We start from the raw sequence: 22,862 nt of genomic DNA, 5'->3' as shown, positions 1-22,862 counted from the left end.
CCTGAGCCGAAGGCAGCGGCTTAACCCACTGAGCCACCCAGGTGCCCGCCAATCCATTTCTTTATTCATTTTTATTTTTTTGCCAGTCCATTTCTTTTAAAAAGAAAGGGGCAGTGGGGGGGGCGGGGGGGAGGATGCCACAAGGCAGGTTCTACTTCCAGTCAGGCTTTCACAGTCCTTAAAACAAAATCTGAAAGGTGTGTTCTCAGTATTTCTTTCTGTGGCATATAAGAAAGCCATTTTAGGGCGCCTGGGTGGCTCAGTGGGTTAAGCCGCTGCCTTCGGCTCAGGTCATGATCTCAGGATCCTGGGATCGAGTCCCGCATCGGGATCTCTGCTCAGCAGGGAGCCTGCTTCCCTCTCTCTCTCTCTGCCTGCCTATCTGTCTACTGTGAACTCTGTCAAATAAATAAATAAAATTAAAAAAAAAAAAAAGAAAGAAAGCCATTTTAAAACCAATGCAATGCAGCATGTCTCCTTCAAATATGAAACTGTTAGTTGAGCATAAAGCATCCCATGCTTGGTTCTCCAATCTGGCCAATCTCATCCCTCACCCCATCAGTAGAAATGTATGCAGTAAAAATGCTTACTCACTAGCCAGTCATTTTTCTTATTTCTGGGATTCTTTTCCTTTTCCTTTTTTTTTTTTAAAGTAGGCTCTACACCCAGAATGGGGCTTAAACTCACGCCCCTGAGATCATGTTCTACCAGCTGAGCCAGCCAGGCACCCCTTTGGGATTCCTTTTTAACTATCTTATTTGTCATCTGGTCTTTGAGAATACCTTGATTCTGAGAATACCCCAAATTCTGGAAATCATTCATTGACTCAGCAAACCCTGATTGGGTGCCCTGTATTGGGCAATAGGAGAAAAAGATAAATGAACAGTAAATAAATACTATAATGGGATACAAGTGCTATAACAGATCATAAAAGGCTCCCTTAGGTAACTCTTAACATCAAGCCTCTAAGATCATCAATATTCTATACCTTATTTTTAGAAGTAGCAATACTGCATTTTTGAAGGAAGAAGATCAAGGAATAGGGGAGCTACTCTGGCTGAAACAGTTGGGGGAAGCTCACAGCCTTTCCTGCTCTTCCTCATGTTAAATACCATCCTCCCTGCAGCTTCCTTAGAAATGCCTCTCATTTTATTTATTTATTTTTAAATGTTATGTATTTGAGAGAGCACAGAAGTGGGGAGGGGCACAGGTAGAAGGAGAAGCAGGCTCCCTGCTGAGCAGGGAGCCCCGTGTGGGGCTGCATCCTGGGACACCAGGATCATGACCTGAGCTGAAGGCAGCTTAACCTACTGAGCCACCCAGGCGCCCACCTCTTGTTTTATAAATGAGGATGTTGGAGTTCCAGAAAGTCCTGTAATACAGCTAGCCAGTGCAGGCTGGGTAATTGAACTTAGTTCTCTTGATTCTTAGCCTGCTTGTCAGTCATGCACTAGACTGATAGAGGATCATTAGATTTCTTCCAGCATTAGATTTCTTCTTCCTTTACACAAAGAAGTCAGTACTGTCAGGGGCTTCACTTCTACCTGGCTTGATTACTTAGCTTGAAGCTTTAAAGGTTTTGCCTCCTAGTGATCCCAATACAAATCAGTCCTATTCCCAGGAAGGTACTGTGATTCCTTTCATTGTCATCTGTGGACAGTGCCAAGTTGCCCCATCTAGTAGTAACCTTTTCTATTTTCTGGTGTAAATTCAGTTTCCCCAGAAATTTCTGGAAATGATATTTGATAGAGGTGTTGCCGTGTGAAGCACAGCGTCAAAATCTCATCTTGTCCTTGTAAACTAATGAAGGGATGAGAAGAATATTAGATGAATGTCCTTTCTTGAATCATCTTAGTGCTGCTGCTGAGTTTCAGGCAGGGTTTCTCAGCCTTGGTGCTATTGACATTTTGGGCTGGATAATGATTTGTGGTGGCGGGTGTGTGAGTGCACGCATGCATGTGTGTGCATACGTGCACTTGTGTTTGTGCTTTCTGTGCATTGCAGGGTGTTAAGCAGTGTCCCTGGCCTCTACCCGTTAGATACCAGTCGAATGGCCTACCTCCCAGTTGTGACAACCAAACATGTCTTCAGACATTGCCAGATAACCCATGGGGATGGGTGTATGCCAAAATGGTCCCCAGCTGACCACCATTGGGTTGGGGATTGAGTGTCATGAGATAAAAGTGCAACAGATTTATCAGAGTCAAGTAAGTTTTTCAGTTACCTAAACCTTTATTTATAGTGATCAGCTATTCTAAAGAAACAGAACTCCATCCTGACTCTCCATAGCATGATGGGAACCTTCATCCAACTCACGTTCGGAGTGTCCCTGAAAAAGTTTGAACTTCGGTGATCATCTTCTTTTAGATCCTTTTCAAAATTTATTGTGCTAGAGATTCCAAGATTTTTCTATTTCTTTCTTGGTACCTAGTGTTATCAGAATGAAAACAGAGGTTCTTCACAGTGAGCTTTGTGTGATCCCAGTACAGATTTGATGTTGCCTATAAGGGTTTTCACTGAGACAGGGGTATTTCCATTTCTTGTCTTAAAGTATATAGGGGGTTGCCTGGCTGGCTCAGTCAGTTAAGCATCTGCCTTTAGCTCAGGTCATGATCCCAGAGTCCTTGTTAGTGGGGAGCCTGCCTCTTCCTCTGCCTACTACTCCCCCTGCTTGTGTGCCTGCTTGCTCTCCCTCTCTGAAAAAATAAATAAATAAAATCTGGAAAAAAAGGGGGGGGGAATATGAGAACACTTGTTAACTTTAAACTTTAAGGGATACTTTCTTCAGTTAATATTATACAACACGTTGCAGTTCTAGAAGTAATTTATCTCATTAAATTTTCATACCTACCTTGCGGAGTTACTGCTGTCCTTACAGGTGAAGAAACTGAGATTCTGACAAGTAGCCAGTCCAAGGCCACCCAGCTGGTGTATGACAGAACCAGGCTTTGTTCTCAGTTGTACCTGACTAGAACCTGGGGCTTCACCACTTCCCTGCTCTTCCTTTTAGCCTGTGTGGCCTTGGCTGAGGTCTATTCAGGTAGCTTTTGTTGGGTGCCTGCTACAGGTCATCTCTAAAGGTCATGCGAGCAGCCCTTGCCACGCCTCCTCCTGTGTCACTTCAGCATGTCAGCATTGTGTTGTGCAGAAAGGATTTGGATGCATATGCTTGCTGTTAGACTGCTCTGTGCCCCTGACCCCTGTACCAGTGGTGGTAGGGATCCCCTGGGAAAGCTGAACTCCTTACTCTGAGAAAGTCCCAACAGCTACTGTTGCTGGTTTCCTGCGGCCATAGACAAAGCTTTTGTAGGATGGAGCCAGCTTCTTGGAGTTACCGGTTCTGAGTCGGGCTTATTTCCTTGACCCCATTCGACTTACCCTCCCCAGCCCTTCCTTCCCTCCACCCACCCCCCATCAGAATCTAGGCAGCCCCTCCCTCCACCCATCACTGTGAAAACGCCTGGGAATAATACCTAACCCTGTAGGCCTGTGTGAACATGTTAAGACCCCTTACAGGTCCAGAGTGAGATCTAGGAACCACCTTGTTAGAATGACCAATACCTTGGCCGGTGGAGTTCCTAATCTTACATGAAGTTTATGTTGACATACTTCCTATCAATTGCACTACTGCTCCCAAGTTAGACATGTATTTTTAGTAGAGAAGATGGGAACCCCCCCCCAAAAATATATTTATATATATATTTTTTAATATATTTTTTAAAGATTTTATTTATTTATTTGACAGAGATCACAAGCAGGCAGAGAGGCAGGCAGAGAGAGTGGGGGATGCAGGCTCCTTGCCGAGCAGAGAGCCCGATCCCAGGACCCTGAGATCACGACCTGAGCCGAAGGCAGAGGCTTAATCCACTGAACCACCCAGGTGCCCCTATATACATATTTTTTAAGATGTATTTATTTATGAGGTGAGGGAGAGGCAGAGGGAGAGAATCTCCAAGCAGACTCCTTGCTAAGGGCAGAGGCCAGCATGGGGCTCCATCCCATGACCCATGAGGTCACAGTGTGAGCTGAAACCAAGAGTTGAATGCTTAACCAACTGAGCCACCCAGGAACCCCAGGACTGAGTAGATTTTAGACATTCAGCACATGTAGAACATGCTTTTAGATTCTTGAAACCAGATCTTCTATTTCTCTGTAGTTACTATGGTGATAGGTGCTATAGAGATGTGCAGATCCTATTGTGACCTCTCCTTGGTACAAGGATGCCGTCAGTCTCTGGCTTCATTGTCCACCAAGGCCTGGCAGGTCTGGCTGCCTCCCTTTATGCACTGAGTGGTAGAGGCACTGTCCTCCCCTCTGAGACCAGCTGTCTCCAGCCTTGGCCTGCCCTGCTAGTCAACAAAAGCACAGCTCACCAGGGAACAATCTTCTTGGGTTACGGTGTAATCTGAGTGAGTGAAGGTTAGTGTTGTCGATGGGCAGCACCAGGTTCTGAAGCTTCAAATAGGAGCCTGAGCATTAACTTCTCAGAAATCATAGGACTGAGCTAACTTTTCATACAAAGAAACAAATGGCACTCAGTGGTTTAGAAAACCCCTCCACTGAACATGTAAATGCAGTGTAGTATAGCCTCGTTTTCCATTTTGCTAGTAGTCTGTGGTGATATCCTACTAATTGCACATCCATGTTAGCTGGGATATAGGAGGAGTGAGCTTGAATTCAGGAAGGACTCAGCTTTCACCCCAACTCCATTATTAACTTTCTAAGTGACCTTGGCCGTATTACTTAAAGCTCTCAGTCTTTATTTCTTCCCAGTCAATGGGACCCCCGCTTGAGAGTGACTTAACCTGGTATGCCCAGATCTTTTATTTTATTTTTTAAAAATTTATATTTTTTAGAATTTATTTATTTATTTATTCATCAGAGAGAGAGAGAGAGAGTGCGCACACAAGCAGGCAGAGTGGCAGGCAGAGGCAGAGAGAGAAGCAGGCTCGCCGCTGAGCAAGGAGCCCGATGTGGGACTCGATCCCAGGATGCTGGGATCATGCCTCGAGCGGAAGGCAGCCGCTTAACCGGCTCAGCCACCCAGGCGGTGCCTGGGTCTTTTTTTTTTTTTTTTAAGATTTTATTTATTTATTTGATAGAGAGAGAGAGAGAGAGATCAGAAATAGGCAGAGCAGCAGGCAGAAAGAGAGGAGGAAGCAGGCTCCCCACTGAGCAGAGAGCTGGATGTGGGGCTCGATCCCAGGACCCTGGGATCATGACCTGAGCCGAAGGCAGAGGCTTAACCCACTGAGCCACCCAGGCGCCCCTGCCTGGGTCTTTTAGACTTCAGTCTGGTGCTCTTCCTCTGTACATCCTCCCAAGGTAATCTTGAGGACCTTCTGTTCTTGTGGGAGTGCTGCTGAGCTGCTGCTGAGTCTCTGTAGAGAGGAAAGCACCTGGGAGCTGATAACACTTCATCCTAATTAGTCACTGTCCCTCGACCCCCAAATGCTGTTCGTAGTCACCATATCTATGAGAGAAGCTGAAGCCACATGCAACAACTGTTACACCTGAGCAAACAGGAATAGTAACAACTCTGCTTAAGCTACAGGACACATTTTCAAGATTGTTCCGAAGTTGGAATAATTTTCACTAGGGGTGACCCATGGATTTGTCAGTGTTTCCTATGTTAGAAGATGTCTGGTGCCTATTCTTATATGGTCCTCACCATTTTAGAATTCAGTCAGGGCTTCAGCCCCCACCCCACGTGCTTCTCATGGGAAAGAGTCTTTGTGTTCTCAGCCCTGAGACCTGGTCCTCTTATATGAGGTGGGGTGATGCTCAGGGAACAGGGGAGTCATATTTATTTCATTCATAGTAGCAAGTCTTTTTACCAGGACTTCTCATATTTATTTCATTCATAGTAGCAAGTCTTTTTACCAGGACTTCTCTTTGGCAGCAGCAACAGTAGGCTCCTAGCCCCTATTCTGAGCTCTTTTCAATGCTTCAGATTTCATCCCAGTGTCTGCTCTGTGTGCTTGCCCACTTGTATTTCAGCATGCTGGAGATGAGCACGCCCCTGTCTCGAGTAAAAGAAAGTGTGCTGGAGAAGTTGTGGAGTTCCTGAGTGGTCAGTTTTTGAGGTTACTAAGAGGCTAGTTCCTCTGGACTAGGTAGTGGTTGTTTTGGTTTCAGGTTGCCTATTGTCTACATGTGCAAATGTGTGCTTAGTAAATCTGATGCAAGAGTGTTGTGCCCCTGGAGTCTACTTTTCCAGGATTCCTTGTCTGAAACTCACTCTTAAGCCACAGGTTCATAGTCATCCAGTCAATGAACTGTGGGATTGAATTCATCCAGTGATTAAAATGAAAGGGATGAAGGTTGTGTGTAAGATTTCCCGAGGAGTGGCAGCACCAGAGTTCAGAGGAGAGTTCGTGCTGTTCCTTGTATAAACTCTGAAGCTGTTGACCTCGATGATATGGTTTCTTCAGAGTTTTGGGAGGCCTCTGTCTTCAGGTGTCTTGTTGGGTTAGTGCAGATTCAATCCCACACACTGCTCCCAACATCTGCAATGAGATGACCTTGGGTGTGACCTGCTCAGAGTTATCTGTTGATTCACTGGATTTTGTCTTCTTTCTCAGTGTTTCATAATCACTCAGCTGCTCATTTTCTTTCTTTTTCTTTTAAAGATTTTATTTATTTATTTATTTGACAGAGTACACAAGCAGGGGGAGTGGCAGACAGGGAGAGGGAGAAGCAGGCTCCCCACAGGGAGCCCAATGTGAGGCTCAATCTCAGGACCCTGGGATCATGACCTGAGCTGAAGGCGGACACTTAACCAAAGGAGCCACCCAAGTGGCTTTTTTTAGCTGCTCTTTTTTTTTTTTTTTTTTTTAAAGATTTATTTATTTATTTGACAGAGAGAGATTACAAGTAGGCAGAGAGGCAGGCAGAGAGAGAGAGAGAGGAGGAAGCAGGCTCCCTGCTGAGCAGAGAGCCCGATGCGGGACTCGATCCCAGGACCCTGAGATCATGACCTGAGCCGAAGGCAGAGGCTTAACCCACTGAGCCACCCAGGCGCCCCTTTTTTTTTTTTTTTTTTAAAGATTTTATTTGTCAGAAGGGGAGGGAGAGAGAGAGAAGCAGAGGGAGAAGCAGGTTCCCAGCTGAGCAAGGAGCCCAATGCAGGACTTGATCCCAGGACCCTGGGATCACCACCTGAGCTGAAGACAGACGCTTAACTGACTGAGCCATCCAGGCATCCCAGCTGCTCATTTTCTTCAGCAGCTTCCTCAGTAAGAGATCATCAACATTTGAGGCAACCTTACTTTCATGAAACACTTACATGCACATAAGCTCATTTAGTCCTTACAGTGCACTTGAAAATGTGGGGAAAAGGGAGTTACCCTTTTATGGATGAGGAGACTCAGCCTTCAAGGAGTTAGGACTTACCTACTGCCACGCAGCTACTAAACACTGGGAATCCAGATCTCAAATCCCAATCTATGTAGCTCTAAAGACCCAGTTGCCTTTCTCAAGGCCCAGTTGCCTTTCTCAAGGGTGAGCTGAGTCTATAGCAATAATCAGCAGTTAGCAGGAACCCAGAAGTGCCCTAGTAAACTGACAGGTCCATGTGTGTCACTCCCTTGCCCTGTCTACATTCCAGCCTCCCTTAGGTCTGGGAGCAGAGCAGGGCCAGTCAAATGGCTGTTTATGTAGGGCAGATGGCGTTTCTGCATTCAATGAACAGCATGCAAAACTGGCCGTTGGTGTGGGGTTTACCCTTATCAATCCTGGCGTGTAAACTGTGCCAAAGAGGTGGCTCAGTGGGTTAAGCCATTGCCTTCAGCTCAGGTCATGATCCTAGGGTCATGATCCTCAGGTCATGATCCTAGGATCGAGTCCTGTATCCAACTCTCTGCTCTGCCTCTCTGCCTACTTGTGATCTCTCTCTGTCAAATAAATAAATAAAATCTTTTTTAAAAAATTTAATAAAATAAATAAATAAACTCTGCCAAAGAGAACAAATTCTTGTCCACACCAGATCCCAAAATAGCACTTCTCTCTGCTCTTGAGAGTTTCCTGGTGTCCAAAGGTTAGAAAAGCTCACCTCGAATGTCTTTTAGGGCAGACCAACTAGGATATAGTTCTGGGTTCATTCTCCATTTTTTTTGTAGCATTTGTGTAACTTAACATTTACTATGAAGTGTTTTCATAGTCATTATCTTATTTGATCCTTCCAGTGGTCTTGTGGTATGGAGCACTGGGCAAGTATTCATTCCTACAGGTAAAAAATACAGAGAGATATTTGGAGCTCTGAAGAGATGTGCCTTCCTGCCCCTGGTTTCTTCCCTCAGTAGTAGCTCTAGGGCTCTTTGTTCCCAGACCATATATAGGGTTTATACATAGGATGTTAAAATTTACTCTTTTTATTTATTTTATTTTATTTTTTTAAGATTTTTTATTTATTTATCAGAGAGAGAGAGGGAGAGAGAGCAAGCACAGGCAGACAGAATGGCAGGCAGAGGCAGAGGGAGAAGCAGGCTCCCTGCTGAGCAAAGGAGCCCGATGTGGGACTCGATCCCAGAACACTGGGCTCATGACCCGAGCCGAAGGCAGTTGCTCAACCAACTGAGCCACCCAGGCGCCCAGAATTTACTCTTTTTATGTTGACGCATATTCAGAAAATAATCTTTAGGTAAATAGTCTATTTATATCTGCTGAGGCCTAATGGGACCATGTGGCATCATTAAGAATTGACTTGGTCTGATTATGGTATTGGTAAATGGAAACAGGTAGCCTCTCACTTAAACATGAAAAGCCTTTAGGGCATGTAGAGAAGGAACAGATCCTATAATCCAGGAAAGAAAGAGTCTGGGATTCTTGTATTCTGTGCTTATCTAAAAACATGGTTTCTGTGAGAGGTAGTATATTTTTGAAATGTGACCCTCCTGAATGCCACAATCTAAGTGGGTGAGGTAACATCATAGACAAAGATGTATACAGTTGAAAGGTATTTATTGAATGCAAAGAGTAGAAAACACCCACAAAACCATGGGCTGTGGGAAGGAAGCTGCACTAGTGACCAGAGGTAGGCTTTCATAGGAAAAAATCTTGAGTCTTCATACTTCAGTACTGGCTAAGAAAAGTAAGCAGAGCCCAATGGAGTGCCTGCCCTCATAGGCACATGAGTGAGAAGCAGCCTCCTGGGGTGGGGGAATACATATGGAGCAGGGCCTGTTTGGAGGCTCAGAGTGGACCAGGGAGGAGTGCCCAGCTCTGATGTGAAGAGAACAGCTGAGGCAGGGACTCAGGGGAGACTCTGGGCCTTCTGGAGCCCAGGGAGGGGAGCAGCAGAGAAAACACAACACAGCTGGGCGTATGCGGAAGCCAGCCTAACTGGGATAAGAATGGCTTTGGCCAGCTTAGAGGCATGGGAAACACAAACAGGTCATTAGAAATTTCAGACCATAAGAAAGAGCGGGAAGGGAAGAGAGGGAGATCGCTAGAAAGACAAAAACAAATTACGTATTAGTTAGAGGCCTAATACCCAATTTAAAATTTTTCCCCAATTAAAAAAAAAATTTCCCCTGGAAATCTCTACACCCAAAGTGGGGCTCAAACTCACTACCCCAAGATCAAGAGCCACATGGCTCTTCTGACTAAGCCAGCCAGGTGCTTCTGCCATTTTATTTTTGAAGATTTTATTTATTTATTTGACAGATCACAAGTAGGCAGAGAGGCAGACAGAGAGAGGGGGAAGCAGGCTCCCTGCCGAGCAGAGAGTGGGATCACAACCAGAGCTGAAGGCAGAGGCTTTAACCCACTGAGCCACCTAGGCGCCTCTGCTATTTTAGAAGTTAACCAGTATTTTCTTGTCCCACTGCCATTTAGCTAGCTTCCTCAGTAGGCATTCTGTTTGTGCATCTATGACATTTAGAACTCAAGTTGGATACTGCCCAGGGTACTGACCTGTAAGTGATTTGGGACATGGCATTGGACTCTGAGAAACTGAGTCTGAGGGAGTTTTGATGATCTGTCTTGTAGGAAGCTTCTGTTTTAACTGGGGAGACACGATGACAGCACTTGTGAAAGCAGAAGAGTAATCACCTCCTATTAATGTGATGCCAGTTCTATACAGGAGTAAACTCTGAGCCAGGAACATCCTTCTGGTAAGCAGGCAGGGATTCCTGGTGCCCAACCACAAGCTGTTTAGTGGGGAGGGGTGGGAGCTATGGCAGACCCAGTACAGGAGCCTGAGCAGCTGCTTACTCCTTCCCTGTGGCTGTTTCCTCCCCTGCACATTGGGATAACAACACAAGCTCATATTGTGGGCGACTGTAGCTGGTCACTGTCAGTTCCAGAGGCAGGTGGGAGAATTGTGCTAATTTCAGGGAGCTGGTTGCCATGCGTTTTCTTACCCCTTCCCCCACCTTGCTCTCTAGTGCCGGCTGATCTCAGCAACCTGCTCCCTTCTTCAGTGATTTTCCAGGGCAAAGAAAAATAATCAAAATGGAAAAAAATTATTATAGATTAAGTCTTTATTGTGCCTTTTTGTTTTGTTTATTTATTTTAGAGGGAGAGTGCAAGCACAGGGAACAGCATAGGGAGAGGGAGAGAAAGAGTATCAGACTCTCCATCAAGTGGGTGTTGGACACAGGGCTTGGTCTCACGAATCTGAGATCATGACCTGAACCAAAATCAAGAGTCAGACCCTTAACCAGCTGAGCCACCCAGGTGCCTCTGTGGCGCTTTGAATCACCAGTTGAGGAATGAGGGATAATGTAGTTCTGTCTGGCAGCATAGCACTGAGTTTCTGAGGTTTGTAGGCTGTGAGTGTCCATGGAGGAGGATGTAGTATCTTTGAACACGTCTGTTCTTTCAGGAGCCCTAGTGCCTTGAGCCTGCAGTTTACCAGGTACAAAGGCTTTGAAATAAGGGTTCTGGATCTGCTGGGCAGGACCACAGGAACTTCCTTTGCTGGAAGGCACATTGGTAATGGGACATTGTTGTTGCTTCTGTCTGGTGCGGGAGTAAAAACCTGTGTCAGGTGAACAGCTAGTACAGGAGTTACGGAGGTAGATTTTATAAGCAGAGGGTCACAGATGGACCTTTCTGAAATTTGTAAGAGCACAGTAAAGGTCCAGGTGACTTCCTATGGAAGTTAGTGCAATGAAGGATTTTTTTTTTTTAAGGATTTTTTTTTTTTTTAAAGATTTTATTTATTTATTTGACAGAGAGAGATCACAAACAGGCAGAGAGAGAGGAGGAAGCAGGCTCCCCGCCGAGCAGAGAGCCCGATGCAGGGCTCGATCCCAGGACCATGGGACCATGACCTGAGCCGAAGGCAGAGGCTTTAACCCACTGAGCCACCCAGGCGCCGCAGTGCAATGAAGGATTTTACTTCAGCTGGTTTGCTTGGTCCAGTTCCTTACTTGTCTCTCTCCCTTTCTTCCCTCCCTCTTTCCCCCCTGCTTCAGGAGAATTGGACCACTTTATATAAAAGAAGAAGCTGGGGCACCTGGGTGGCTCAGTGGGTTATAAAGCCTCTGCCTTCAGCTACGGTTGTGATCTCAGGGTCCTGGGATCAAGTCCTGCATCGGGTTCTCTGCTCAGCGGGGAGCCTGCTTCTTCCTCTTTCTCTCTCTGCCTACCTCTCTGCCTACTTGTGATCTCTATCTGTCAAATAAATAAATAAATCTTTAAAAAAATAAAAGAAGCCAATTAGCTAAAAAGTCAAATAGCAAGTGTTTACCTTTCCAGACTGTCTTCCTGTTATCATCAGTGTATTTACAGTATATATATATTTACATACACATGTATTTTTTAAAGATTTATTTTAGAGATTGAGAGAGCACTCATATGTGAGTGGGAGGAGGGGGAGAGGGAGAGAGAGAATCCGTAAGCAAACACCCTGCTGAGCATAGAGCCCCATGTGGTGTTCAGTCATACATCCCTGAGATCATGACCTGGACTGAAATTAAGAGTCGGACACTTAACTGACTGACCCACCCAGGTGCCACTTTTATTTATATACTTTTTTTTAAAGATTTTTTTATTTTTGGGGCACCTGGGTGGCTCAGTGGGTAAAGCCGCTGCCTTTGGCTCGGGTCATGATCTCAGGGTCCTGGGATCGAGTCCCGCATTGGGCTCTCTGCCCAGCAGGGAGCCTGCTTCCTCCTCTCTCTCTCTGCCTGCCTCTCTGCCTACTTGGGATCTCTCTCTGTCAAATAAATAAATAAAATCTTTAAAAAAAAAAAGATTTTTTAATTTTAATTTTTATTTATTTATTTTTAAGATTTTATTTACGTATTTGACAGAGACATCACAAATAGGCTGAGAGAGGGAAAGCAGGCTCCCCGCTGAGCAGAGAGCCTGATGTGAGGTTTGATCCTAGGACCCTGGGATCATGACCTGAGCTGAAGGCAGATGCTTAACCAACCTAGCCACCCAGGCGCCCCTACTTACATACTTCTGCATACACTTTTAGTCAGCATTTTGAGTCCTTTATGTAAAACAAGTGTATGTAGATTTTTTCATAGTGGGTGCAGCCTATCAGCTTGTCCCATCTGTGCCAAGATTCTTTTGTTTATTATCCTTCCGAGCAGTCCTACCCTGTATTGTTAGGCTTAATGATGTTTTTTCCCTAACACCATAGTATGGCTACTTACCATTTTGGTACAGATTACTATTAGTACTTCTTTACGTGTATTTCCCAGAGTGAAATCTTTTTTGTTGTTGATGTTCAGCAACAAAAGGGGGAGAGAGAAACCTAAGCAGACTCCAGGGAGAGTGAGGCAGCTTCTTGTTGATGAGAGGTTGAAGTCTAGAAAGGTTTTACATTTATGATTTGGCCTCTGGTTTTCTAGGAAGTCCAGTGGTTGCTACAAAGAAGAAGGATTTGAGTGTAGAGGCCAGTCAGACCAAGTTTGGACACATAGTTTTTCAGAGAATGTAGTGAATTGTTTTTGACATTACAAGGTGGTTTCTTTTCTTTTTTTTTTTTTTTTAATATATTTTTAAAAATTTATTTATCAGAGAGAGAGAGAGAGAGCACAGGCAGACAGAATGGCAGGCAGAGGCAGAGGGAGAAGCAGGCTCCCTGCCGATCAAGGAGCCTGATGTGGGACTCGATCCCAGGACGCTGGGATCACGACCTGAGCCGAAGGCAGCTGCTTAACCAACTGAGCCACCCAGGCGTCCCTACAAGGTGGTTTCTGCATGCCGCACCACACAGCCACTTCCTTGAAGAGCAGGGACCAGGACACAGGGATGGTCAAAGGCTGCCTTCCCTGAGCCCAGCTTGTGTGGGTTGAATGTGCTAATGGAGCCTTCCCCAGAACATTCTGTGCAGATGGTGCTTTTAGGTCATAGTAAGGACTTAGTATTCTTGCCTCTAAGTGGAGTAAGACAGTATCTGTTTTTCTTTTTTAAAACAAAATTGTTAAGTCATGTTTTGAGTTGAGGAACCTGTTGAAGTAGTCAACAACAGATTACTTTGTTGTCCACAGGTGCCATATTGTTGGCAATATGCACCAGACCACTACCTGCCTGCTTTCTTTCCTTTTTGGATTTTTTTTTTTTAAGTCTTTATTAATGTAAGTAATCTCTACACCTAGGATGGCGCTCGAACTTATGACCCTGAGATCAAGAGTTGCATGCTCTTCCGACTGAGCCAGCTAGATGCTCCTCTTTTGGATTTTTTATTCAGCAAGGGCTCTCAAACTCCACCAGTGAAGTAGACAGCTGTGGCCCTCCTTCTGGAGCCAGAGTTGGGCCTCCCTTGAGCTGAGAGGAAGGGATTAGGGACTCTTCAGGCAGGACTAGTGTTGAAGAAGGGGGAGGAACGTATGCTTGAAGGGAGACTAGCACAATTAAAGTACTAATGAGAAGACATCTTTGGAAGCTGGCTTTCCCTTCCTTTTCTCTTTTTTTTTTTTTTTTTAAGATTTATCTATTTACTTTAGAGAGCATGTGCAAGAGAGTGGAGTGGGGTGGCGGAAGGAGTAAGAAACCTAAGCAGACTCCCTTCTGAGCACAGAGCCCAACACAGGGAACACAGGGTTCCATTCTAGGACCCTGAGATCATGACCTGAGTCAAAAGCGGGGGCTTAATCCACTGAGCCACCCAGGTACCCCTGTATTTTTTTTAAGAGTTTATTTATTTATGACAGAGAGATAGTGGGAGAGGGAACCCCAGCAGTGGGAGGAGCAGGCAGAGGGAGAAGCAGGCTCCCTGCTGAGCAGAGAGCCCAGTATGGGGCTCCATATAGGGCTCGATCCCAGGACCTTGGGATCATGACCTGAGCCGAAGGCAGATACTTAAGGACTGAGCCACCCAGCACCCCACCTTTTGTATTTTTAAGAGAAGCAAAAGGCCCTAATGATCCAGCAAGACTACACCCTCCCAGAGTATGCAGTTATTAGCAAACAAAACCATTAATGATCAGTTTTAATCACATATGTAATCACTGTCATGTAGCATGATAATTAGGTGCAGGCAATTTACCTGACTTACCATAACTAGTATCATAGACAACCAGATTGTACTTGTTCTTGTCTTTGCCTCCTTTTAGTTTCACATACAAGCAGCACCAGCAGTTTTCTGGTGCCTGGAGTATGTCTTCAGCATGGCCACATGCACTTCTACCTGTCTAGAGGTTCTGGGACCTTTTACTCTGCCCTCTTCCTGCCACTGGTTGCCCACAGCTCCCAACCAGCACCCTCTTCTCTCATTGGCCTGAGTGCTGAGTGGCCCAGGATAAATCTTGGCTCACAGGGCCCCCGAGGACATAGAGCTCAGATGTTCTTTCTTAAAAGTCTGTAAAAGGAGGTCGGCATGGACAAGCTGTGTGCTTATTCTGCCACCAACAAAGTCTGCCTTGGCCCCTTGGTAGAAGAATGCAGGATGCATAGCTGGGTAGCCTTACGCTATCTCTGTGGTCTGCATTTTACTTTGTTCATGTTGTTCCTTGATCTGGAGGCCCTTCCTCTCTTCCCCAAATGCTGTCTTTCATTGAGGGTCCTGGGTAAGTGCCCCCTTCTCCAGGAAGCCTCTCTGAATACTCTTCTCTCCATGTGATGACCACCTACCTACCTTTGCATTCTGGACTTCACATTAATAAACTGCATAGTTCATCAGCATTATTGGAGATGAGAGTATATCTGATTTGGAATTAAGAGAATGTCCCGTTTCTATATATTTTCGGTTTTTTCCCCCCAGCATATTGAGATATAATTGACAAGTAAAATTACAGTATATCTGAAGTATCCAATGCGATGATCTGTAATTATAGATTTCCACAATTGAAACCACATCCATCACCTCACATATTCTGTGATAATGCTTAAAAGCCATACTTCTCAGCAAACTTTAATTATGCAATAAATTGTTATTAACTCTAGTTACCAGGCTGTTCATTATATCCTGAGGCCTTACTCATCACTGAAAATTTGTATCCTTTTACCAAACTCTCCCTATTGTCTCTTCCCTCAGTCCCTGGCAACCACCATTCTACTCTGTTTCTATGACTTAAATCTTTTTTATTTTTTTATTTTTAAATTTTTATTTTTTTTTTTAAGTTTTTATTTATTTGACAGAGAGAGCACAGGTAGAGTGGTAGGTAGAAGGAGAGGGAGAAGCACCAGGTTCCCTGCTGAGCAGCAAGCCTGACGTGGGCCTTGATCCTAGGACCCTGCGATCATGACCTGAGCCGAAGTCAGATGCTTAACTGACTGAGTCACCCAGGCGCCCCTTAAATCTTTCTTTTAGGTTCCACATACAAGTGATACCATGCATGTCTTTGGCACATTTCACTTTCTGCTTTTTATTTTCTAAATATTGTAGGACAGGGGCACCTGGGTGGCTCCGTGGGTTAAGCCGCTGCCTTCGGCCGGGTCGTGATCTCAGGGTCCTGGGATCGAGTCCTGCATCCGGCTCTCTGCTAGGCGGGGAGCCTGCTTCTCTCTCTCTCTCTCTGCCTGCCTCTCTGCCTACTTGTGATCTCTGTCATATAAATAAATAAAATCTTTAAAAAATAAATAAATAAATAGATAAATATTGTAGGACAACATCCATTAAGCCTCTATCAAAATACGAATGTAATCGTATCTAATATTTAATGAGTGCTTATTACCATGTGGTAGGCACTATGCTAAAAACCTCATACCTTCCATGTTCTCACTTAATCCTTCCTATCACTAATACCACTGTATCAATGCCAAATTTAAAGGCATGAAGGTTCAGAAAAAGCATGCTGAGCAAACCATATATTATAATATCTGAAAAGATAAAATATATAATTACATGCCTAGCAAAAACGAGCAGTGAGTATATCTGTGGGGTGAGATGGAGGCTGGCTTTTATTTTCTTGTTTATACCTTCGAAGGACCATTACTTTTTTTTTTTTTTTTAAGATTTTATTTATTTGACAGAGGGAGATCACAAGAAGGCAGAGAGGCAGGCAGAGAAAGGAGGAAGCAGGCTCCCGGCTGAGCAGAGAGCCCGATGTGGGGCTCGATCCCAGGACCCTGGGATCATGACCTGAACTGAAGGCAGAGGCTTTAATCCACTGAGCCACCCAGGCGCCCCGAAGGACCATTACTTAAACTTTTTTGTCCCCCTTGACACCTGTTTCTGTGTGGAATATGTAGAAAATACTCAGTAAGTAGATACTGGTTGAGGTAGAAAGTGAGGGCCTCTTCTTTCCTTGGCTTGATTGGGTAGCTCTGGTTTTTTAAGTTCCCTTAGTAGTTGGTACAGCTGTGCTGCTCTTCATCTGGAAAGTTCCTTTCCTTTGTATTGCCAGAGTAGAGGCCTCCAGGGGTGGGAGGTTAGCTTGTCTTGTGGGACTCTATTTCCCTGGCTGACGAAGACTCGGCCATGGCAGCAGTGCTGAGAACTGACTGGCTGGCTTGTTTTATTTTCTTCAGCCCAGCAGAGTCGGGGATAGGCTGGGAATGGTCTTCGTGTTTTGTGACTCCATGTACCTGATACCACTTGTATCAGTCCCTTTTTTTTTTTTTTTTAAAGATTTTATTTATTTATTTGACAGACAGAGATCACAAGCAGGCAGAGAGGCAGGCAGAGAGAAAGGAGGAAGCAGGCTCCCCTCTGAGCAGAGAGCCCGATGCGGGCCTTGATCCCAGGACCCTGAGATCACGACCTGAGCCGAAGGCAGCAGCTTAACCCACTAAGCCACCCAGGCTCCCGTATCAGTCCCTTTTGAGCTGCTCTGCTTAGCTGCTCTGAACGGCCTGGCTTACTGTTCCCATTCAGTGTCCTGCTCTGCTGTTCTGTGCTCAAGGTTGCCCTGCTGGCGACAGCTGGGACGGGCCAGCCGAGATGCCATTGCTGCCTGACTCAGCTGCTGTGCCCGCCACTGCTTTTTTTTGTTTTAAGCTTTATTTGTGATGCTATTTGTTAGGTAACTTTTAAAATTTTGTTGTAATTTCAAACATGTGGAAGAGTTGTAAGAATGGTATGATGAACTCTTGTGTACCTTTTATCCAAATTTACCAACAGCATTTGGCCTCATTTGCTTTGACTTGGTATGCCCTGCCCCTCTCTTCCTAATACGGATGTGCACGCACACACACTTCTTGAGCCATTTCACAGTAACTTGCAGACAGTGTGCCCCTTTACTTTTGAAAACTTCAAGATACAGTTCCTAAAATGAAGACATTCTGTTATGTAATCACAGTACAATTTATAAAAACCAGCAGGCTCACTATCAACACAGTGCTATTACCTAATCCACTGTCCATATTCAAATTTTATCCATATTCAGATAATGGTCCCAGTGATGGCAGAGCTTTATTTTTAAAACACTCTAAGGCACGTGATGACTCCTCCATTATGTTAGTTCTGAGGAGAGCAGCACCAGCAGGTGTTTGGGGGAAGTGACTGCCATGGGCACCACATCACCAGCTCCTTGTGTCTCCTCAGGACCAGAAGAGTGAGCGCAGCAGCAATCACACTCAGCAACGATGTCAGCAGAACTGGAGACTTCAGAGGGGGTGGATGAGTCGGAGAAAAAGAGCTCCAGGGCCTCAGAAAAAGAAAACCACACCAAGTGAGTAGGCACTGGCTGCGTGGAGTCCTCTGCCCTTAGGGTGCCGGGGTGTGGTCAGCACTGTGGTGATGCCATACTGCCGCCGTACTGCCACCCCCCGGGACACCTGACTGGGACTGCAGGGTGGGCTGCTGAGCATTCTCCTGCTTTGTTCCTAAGGAAGCAGGTCAGGCACTGCTAGGAGTGCTGAGGAGTGGAATTTGATGGTATTTCTGGTCTCTTTTTCTTCTTAGAGCCCTAAGTGGTTTGTCATCTGTGCTGAAAAAGGGTCATCAGGCAAAAGTGGGACCTTGACCAGTGGTTTCCACTCCTTAGAATGTGAGAGCAGCTCTGACTCCAGGGGTTTTTCTTATTGGGTAGGGATAGTTCATGCTAAGCCTCAAGTTACCAAAGCCTGTTCTTCATTGTTCTTACTGTCTTGTTGTAGCCTTGTCACTGAGAAATTGCTTTTTTATATCTTGAAGTAATTGCTAATAATAAATGGTTCTTAGCATGTAGGTGATAAGAGCTAATCTCCTAAAGAAGCCAGGAAAGGGTGGGCCGTGAGGGACCAAGCTTTTGGCCACTCTGGTGCATGGATTGTGTGGACATGTGAGCTGCTACCCGGTGCCTCCATCTTTTGGGTCATATGTTCTTTGCCTTGTCATGTACTGGCCGGGGCACTTAGCTGCTCAACTCCCTCTGTGTCATTTTAAGTGGTACAGACCTACATCCTGGCTCCAACTGCCTCAGCCCATCTCATTCTGATCCTACGCCTGGGCCCAGCCACGTGTACTCCTGAAGAGGCTGTGGGTCCAAGGTGGGAGGAAGGCAGCAAGGCTGCTTTGGGACATCTACCGTCAGTCCACCACAGCAGCGTGGACTGCCTTCTCCGGGGCTGCTCCCTGGAGAAGCCAGCAGACACTGTGGTGGGATTAGAGGTTTGTGTTTCTTCAGGCACTGAGGGCCACAGAGGCAAAGCATTGTTCATTTGGGTGGTTCATAGAGACATGGACACTGGTAAGGAGTGGGCCACAGTCATCCTGCATGTCACCCAGGTGCTTGGGGCCAACTCACATCTGTTTGCTCTCTGGCAAGGCTCTGTATTGATGCTGGAATGGAATTTCTTACCAGCTTCTGCCTCCAGCCCAGCAGGGGCACACCCTGAGACTGGGAAGGGCCAATGCACACATGTACATGCACCCACGCACACGCATACACAACCCCATCTCCACAGGATGGCCGACCTCTCTGAGCTCCTGAAGGAAGGGACCAAGGAAGCACATGACCGGGCAGAAAACACCCAATTTGTCAAGGACTTCTTGAAAGGCAACATCAGGAAGGAACTGTTTAAGGTCGGTGACCTTGGTCGTGGGTAGGGTCAGGTTGGGGGCCTTAGTCCTGTGAGGAAGATCCCCTTAGAGCTTCTTGGAGGTGGAAACTGGGACTTCTCTACCCATTCTCCACTCTTTTAACATCAGATTGTAGTTTTCATGAAGCTTAAATAGAAAAGCATAGTGGTGGTGTGCTGGAAGCGGAAGTATCCATGTTCCCAACAATTCACCACATCATTCCTTTAAGCAATATGAGCATTTCCCGAATGTGTGAAATGATTCACTGTATCAAAATGGGCTTCTTGGGAATTGGGGTGATGGGGGCACACCGCTGGAGCCTTCACCTGTGGCTCATCAGACGTGGGGGCAGTGGGCTCAGGAGAGGTGCTTGCTGGTCAGGGCCCACAGCCCCTTCCCATGGTCTCCCCATTGCCCTCAACAGCTGGCCACTACTGCACTTTACTTCACATATTCAGCCCTCGAGGAGGAAATGGAGCGCAACAAGGACCACCCAGCCTTTGCCCCCTTGTACTTCCCCATGGAGCTACACCGGAAGGAGGCACTGACCAAGGACATGGAGTATTTCTTTGGTGAGGACTGGGAGGAGAAGGTGCGGTGCTCTGAGGCTGCCCAAAAGTACGTGGAACGGATCCATTACGTGGGGCAGAATGAGCCAGAGCTACTGGTGGCCCATGCCTACACCCGATATATGGGGGACCTCTCAGGGGGACAAGTGCTGAAGAAGGTGGCCCAGCGGGCCCTGAAACTTCCCAGCACAGGAGAAGGGACCCAGTTCTATCTGTTTGAGAATGTGGACAATGCACAACAGTTCAAGCAGTTGTACCGGGCCAGAATGAATGCCTTGGACCTGAACCTGAAGACCAAAGAGAGGATTGTGGAGGAGGCCAACAGGGCCTTTGAGTACAACATGCAGGTACTGCTGGGGCTCATGTGGGAGGGGGCCCCTCTAATGGTGGCCACCAGCTGTCTGCTGAGCTGCAGCCTGCTAGAAAGTAGGACCAAATAGGCCACAGAGGGAATGAGCCCAGTGATAGCTCCGCTTTGTTAGACAGCCTGTGTGTTTTTGCTTTGGGGAGGGCGAGGCCCTAGCACAGATGGTTTTGGGGAATTGAAACTGTCTTCCTCCCTCTTGCCATAGGATTCTGGTCTTGAGTGAATTTCCTTTTTAGTGAGGTTTGCTCTGAAAAGCACCACTTGGTAAGTTCATGGAGAGAACCAAGGAGAGTGAAGAGCAGAATTCCATTTACATGTAGCCTTTAGATAGGGCCAAGCCTGGGGAGACTGATTGCAGCCCTCTGCACCAGGAGAATGGCCATGGCGGAGGAGCGCAGCACCAGCCCCAACGTAGGCCCATCGGATTAGGCCCTCTCCAAGGGCCACTTAGGATGGGTCAGCCCTGCTGGAGCCTCAGTTGTCACACGTTCCTGTCATTCATGCTGAAAATACCTAGCCACTAATACCCTGCCAGTGCCCAGGGAGTGTTTCAGGGTAGTGCTTTTGTTCTCTCCTTATTGTTTATGCCTTGGTGGTTTCAGTTGTGAGCCGTGTTGGCTGGTCAAGGCCCAGGGAAGAGCCACCACAATCGGCGGGGGTGGGATGCTGGGCAGCACAGGTGTGGTCACACCTCTCCGAGGTGGTGCCTGGAAAAGGGTTAGGTTGTCGTGGCCCTCCTTGCTGCTGATTTGGGGCTGCTCATGTACTGGTTTGCCCTCCTGAGCAAGTCTCACTGGTTCTTACTCCCTCTGCGTGGGGGAAGAGTTTTCTCTGAAAGCAGACTGTGCCGTCCTCTAACAGCTCTTCGTCCCTGCTTCTGCAGATATTCAATGAACTGGACCAGGCTGGCTCCGTGTTGGCCAGGGAGACCCGGGAGGATGGGCTCCCCGTGCACGATGGGAAGGGAGATGTGCGCAAATGCCCGTACTATGCTGCTAAACCAGACAGAGGTAGGTCTTGCCTGTCTGACTTTCCTGCCAGGGTGGGTTGTGTCCGTGTTCCCCACTGATGTCCTGTCCCCTATTGGTGCCGCCACACAGGTGCCCTGGAGGGCAGCAGCTGCCCCTTCCAAACAGCCCTGGCGGTGCTGAGTAAGCCCAGCCTGCAGTTCATTCTGGCTGCTGGTGTGGCCCTGGTTGCTGGCTTCCTGGCCTGGTACTACATGTGAAGGAACCATCATACCACGTTGGCGCCCTCCTCCCAAGTGACCACTGGCCTGCCCCCACCTCCACCGGTGACTAAGCTACCACCTCAGGTGACTTTTTTTAAATGCTGGTTTTGAGGAAACAAGCAACCAATAAAGGCCAGACGCTAAAGCCTCTGCCTGTAGCATCCTCTCTGGGCTAGCTGCTGAGCTGGCTGCAGGCCCACCATTCCTGCAGCCATTAGGCCGTGGTACCAGAAGCAACCAGCTCAGCTCAGTGGGCCTGTCTGGGCACCTGGAACTGGCTCTGCTCCTGGGGCATCCACACTGCTCACCCTGAGGCTCCTTCCCTTCGTTCTTCCTTGTGTTGGCATTTAGGTGGGTACCTTTCCCCTGATGGGAACAGAGCAGCCAGCAAGCCTAAGCTGCTGTAGCTCGGAGGGAGGGAGGGTGGTGTGGACCCTGCCTCAGAGGCCTGGGGAGCTCCATCCAGAGCAGCTAGTCCTTATCCCCCTCAAGCAGAAACCCTGGGTGGGTAGGCTCGGGGCTCTGTTTAGCCGTGGCTGGTCTCCTCCCTTGACCTGTGTAAATGCTACAGCACTCAATAAAGTGGACTCTGACAGCTGCCTCCCTCTTTCCAAATGGCATGATTGTTATCCTTCTCAGCCACTTCTGCCCTTCCTGAGTTCCCATCCCATCATCCCTGGTCACCTCACAGCCCTCCACCCAGAGCAAAGCCGCCGTGTCTCACAAATCTAGTCTTGTGATTCTCTTTCTCGGAAGTACTCTGGAGGTGAAATGTTATTTATAAATAAGGATAAAAAGCATTACATGTCTTACAACAATTCATTGTCTAAAATACAAATGTGAACTTAAATATTTTTATTGATAGGAGTCAGTTTTATATATTGAGGATATCTGCAAAAGTTTTATTCAGAAAAGGGTTAAATGGTGGGGAAAACTTTGTCTTCAACTACTGGCCAAGCCTACCCATTTTCACAGTTCAGATAAGGGGTAGGGAGGGAGCTGGCTCAGAACCTGGGGGCTGACTGGCTGCCCCCATTAGCCTTCAGACCAGAAGCCTCAGCCCCAGTGACTCTGTCTTCCTTAAGGGAGCAAGGGTATTTGCCTGCAGGACGGGGTGACCCTGTGCTCAAGCCAGCGGGCTCCGGCCTGCAGACGATGTGGGGAGATGCCATGGTGTGGAGATGGGTGAAACCGGTGTCAGAGGAAGGTGCTCTTTGAGTGCAGTGAAAGCCAAATCCTACCCTGGCCCAGTCACAGGTAGAACCCCACGGGTTGTCCACGCTGGGTTTGGGTGTGGTTTAATCAGATATTGTCATCCCTGGGCAGTCAGTGCAGCACAAGTACAAA

The 22,862-nt window shown here is 46.9% G+C and overlaps 1 protein-coding gene across 2 annotated transcripts in view; it reads left to right on the top strand.

The window, feature by feature from the left end:
• The window catches only part of HMOX2 (heme oxygenase 2), a 32,536-nt gene extending 10,421 nt beyond the window's left edge, over window positions 1-22,115 (top strand). Inside the window, exons 2-7 of one of the 2 annotated variants that reach the window (XM_059415439.1) lie at window positions 9,991-10,115; window positions 17,891-18,017; window positions 19,234-19,351; window positions 19,773-20,264; window positions 21,168-21,294; window positions 21,385-22,115. In XM_059415439.1, the coding sequence (XP_059271422.1) occupies window positions 17,932-18,017; window positions 19,234-19,351; window positions 19,773-20,264; window positions 21,168-21,294; window positions 21,385-21,512 (951 nt within the window). In that variant the 5' untranslated portion in view covers window positions 9,991-10,115; window positions 17,891-17,931 and the 3' untranslated portion in view covers window positions 21,513-22,115. The remainder of the gene's footprint in view (window positions 1-9,990; window positions 10,116-17,890; window positions 18,018-19,233; window positions 19,352-19,772; window positions 20,265-21,167; window positions 21,295-21,384) is intronic. The other variant, XM_059415438.1, reaches the window with a different exon arrangement.
• The last annotated feature ends 747 nt before the right edge of the window (window positions 22,116-22,862 follow it).

Source organism: Mustela nigripes, chromosome 11 (assembly GCF_022355385.1).
Source record: "Mustela nigripes isolate SB6536 chromosome 11, MUSNIG.SB6536, whole genome shotgun sequence".
Lineage (NCBI taxonomy): Eukaryota > Metazoa > Chordata > Mammalia > Carnivora > Mustelidae > Mustela > Mustela nigripes.
The sequence above is the reverse complement of the archived record's forward strand: the minus strand, read 5'-3'. Positions and strand labels throughout refer to the sequence as shown.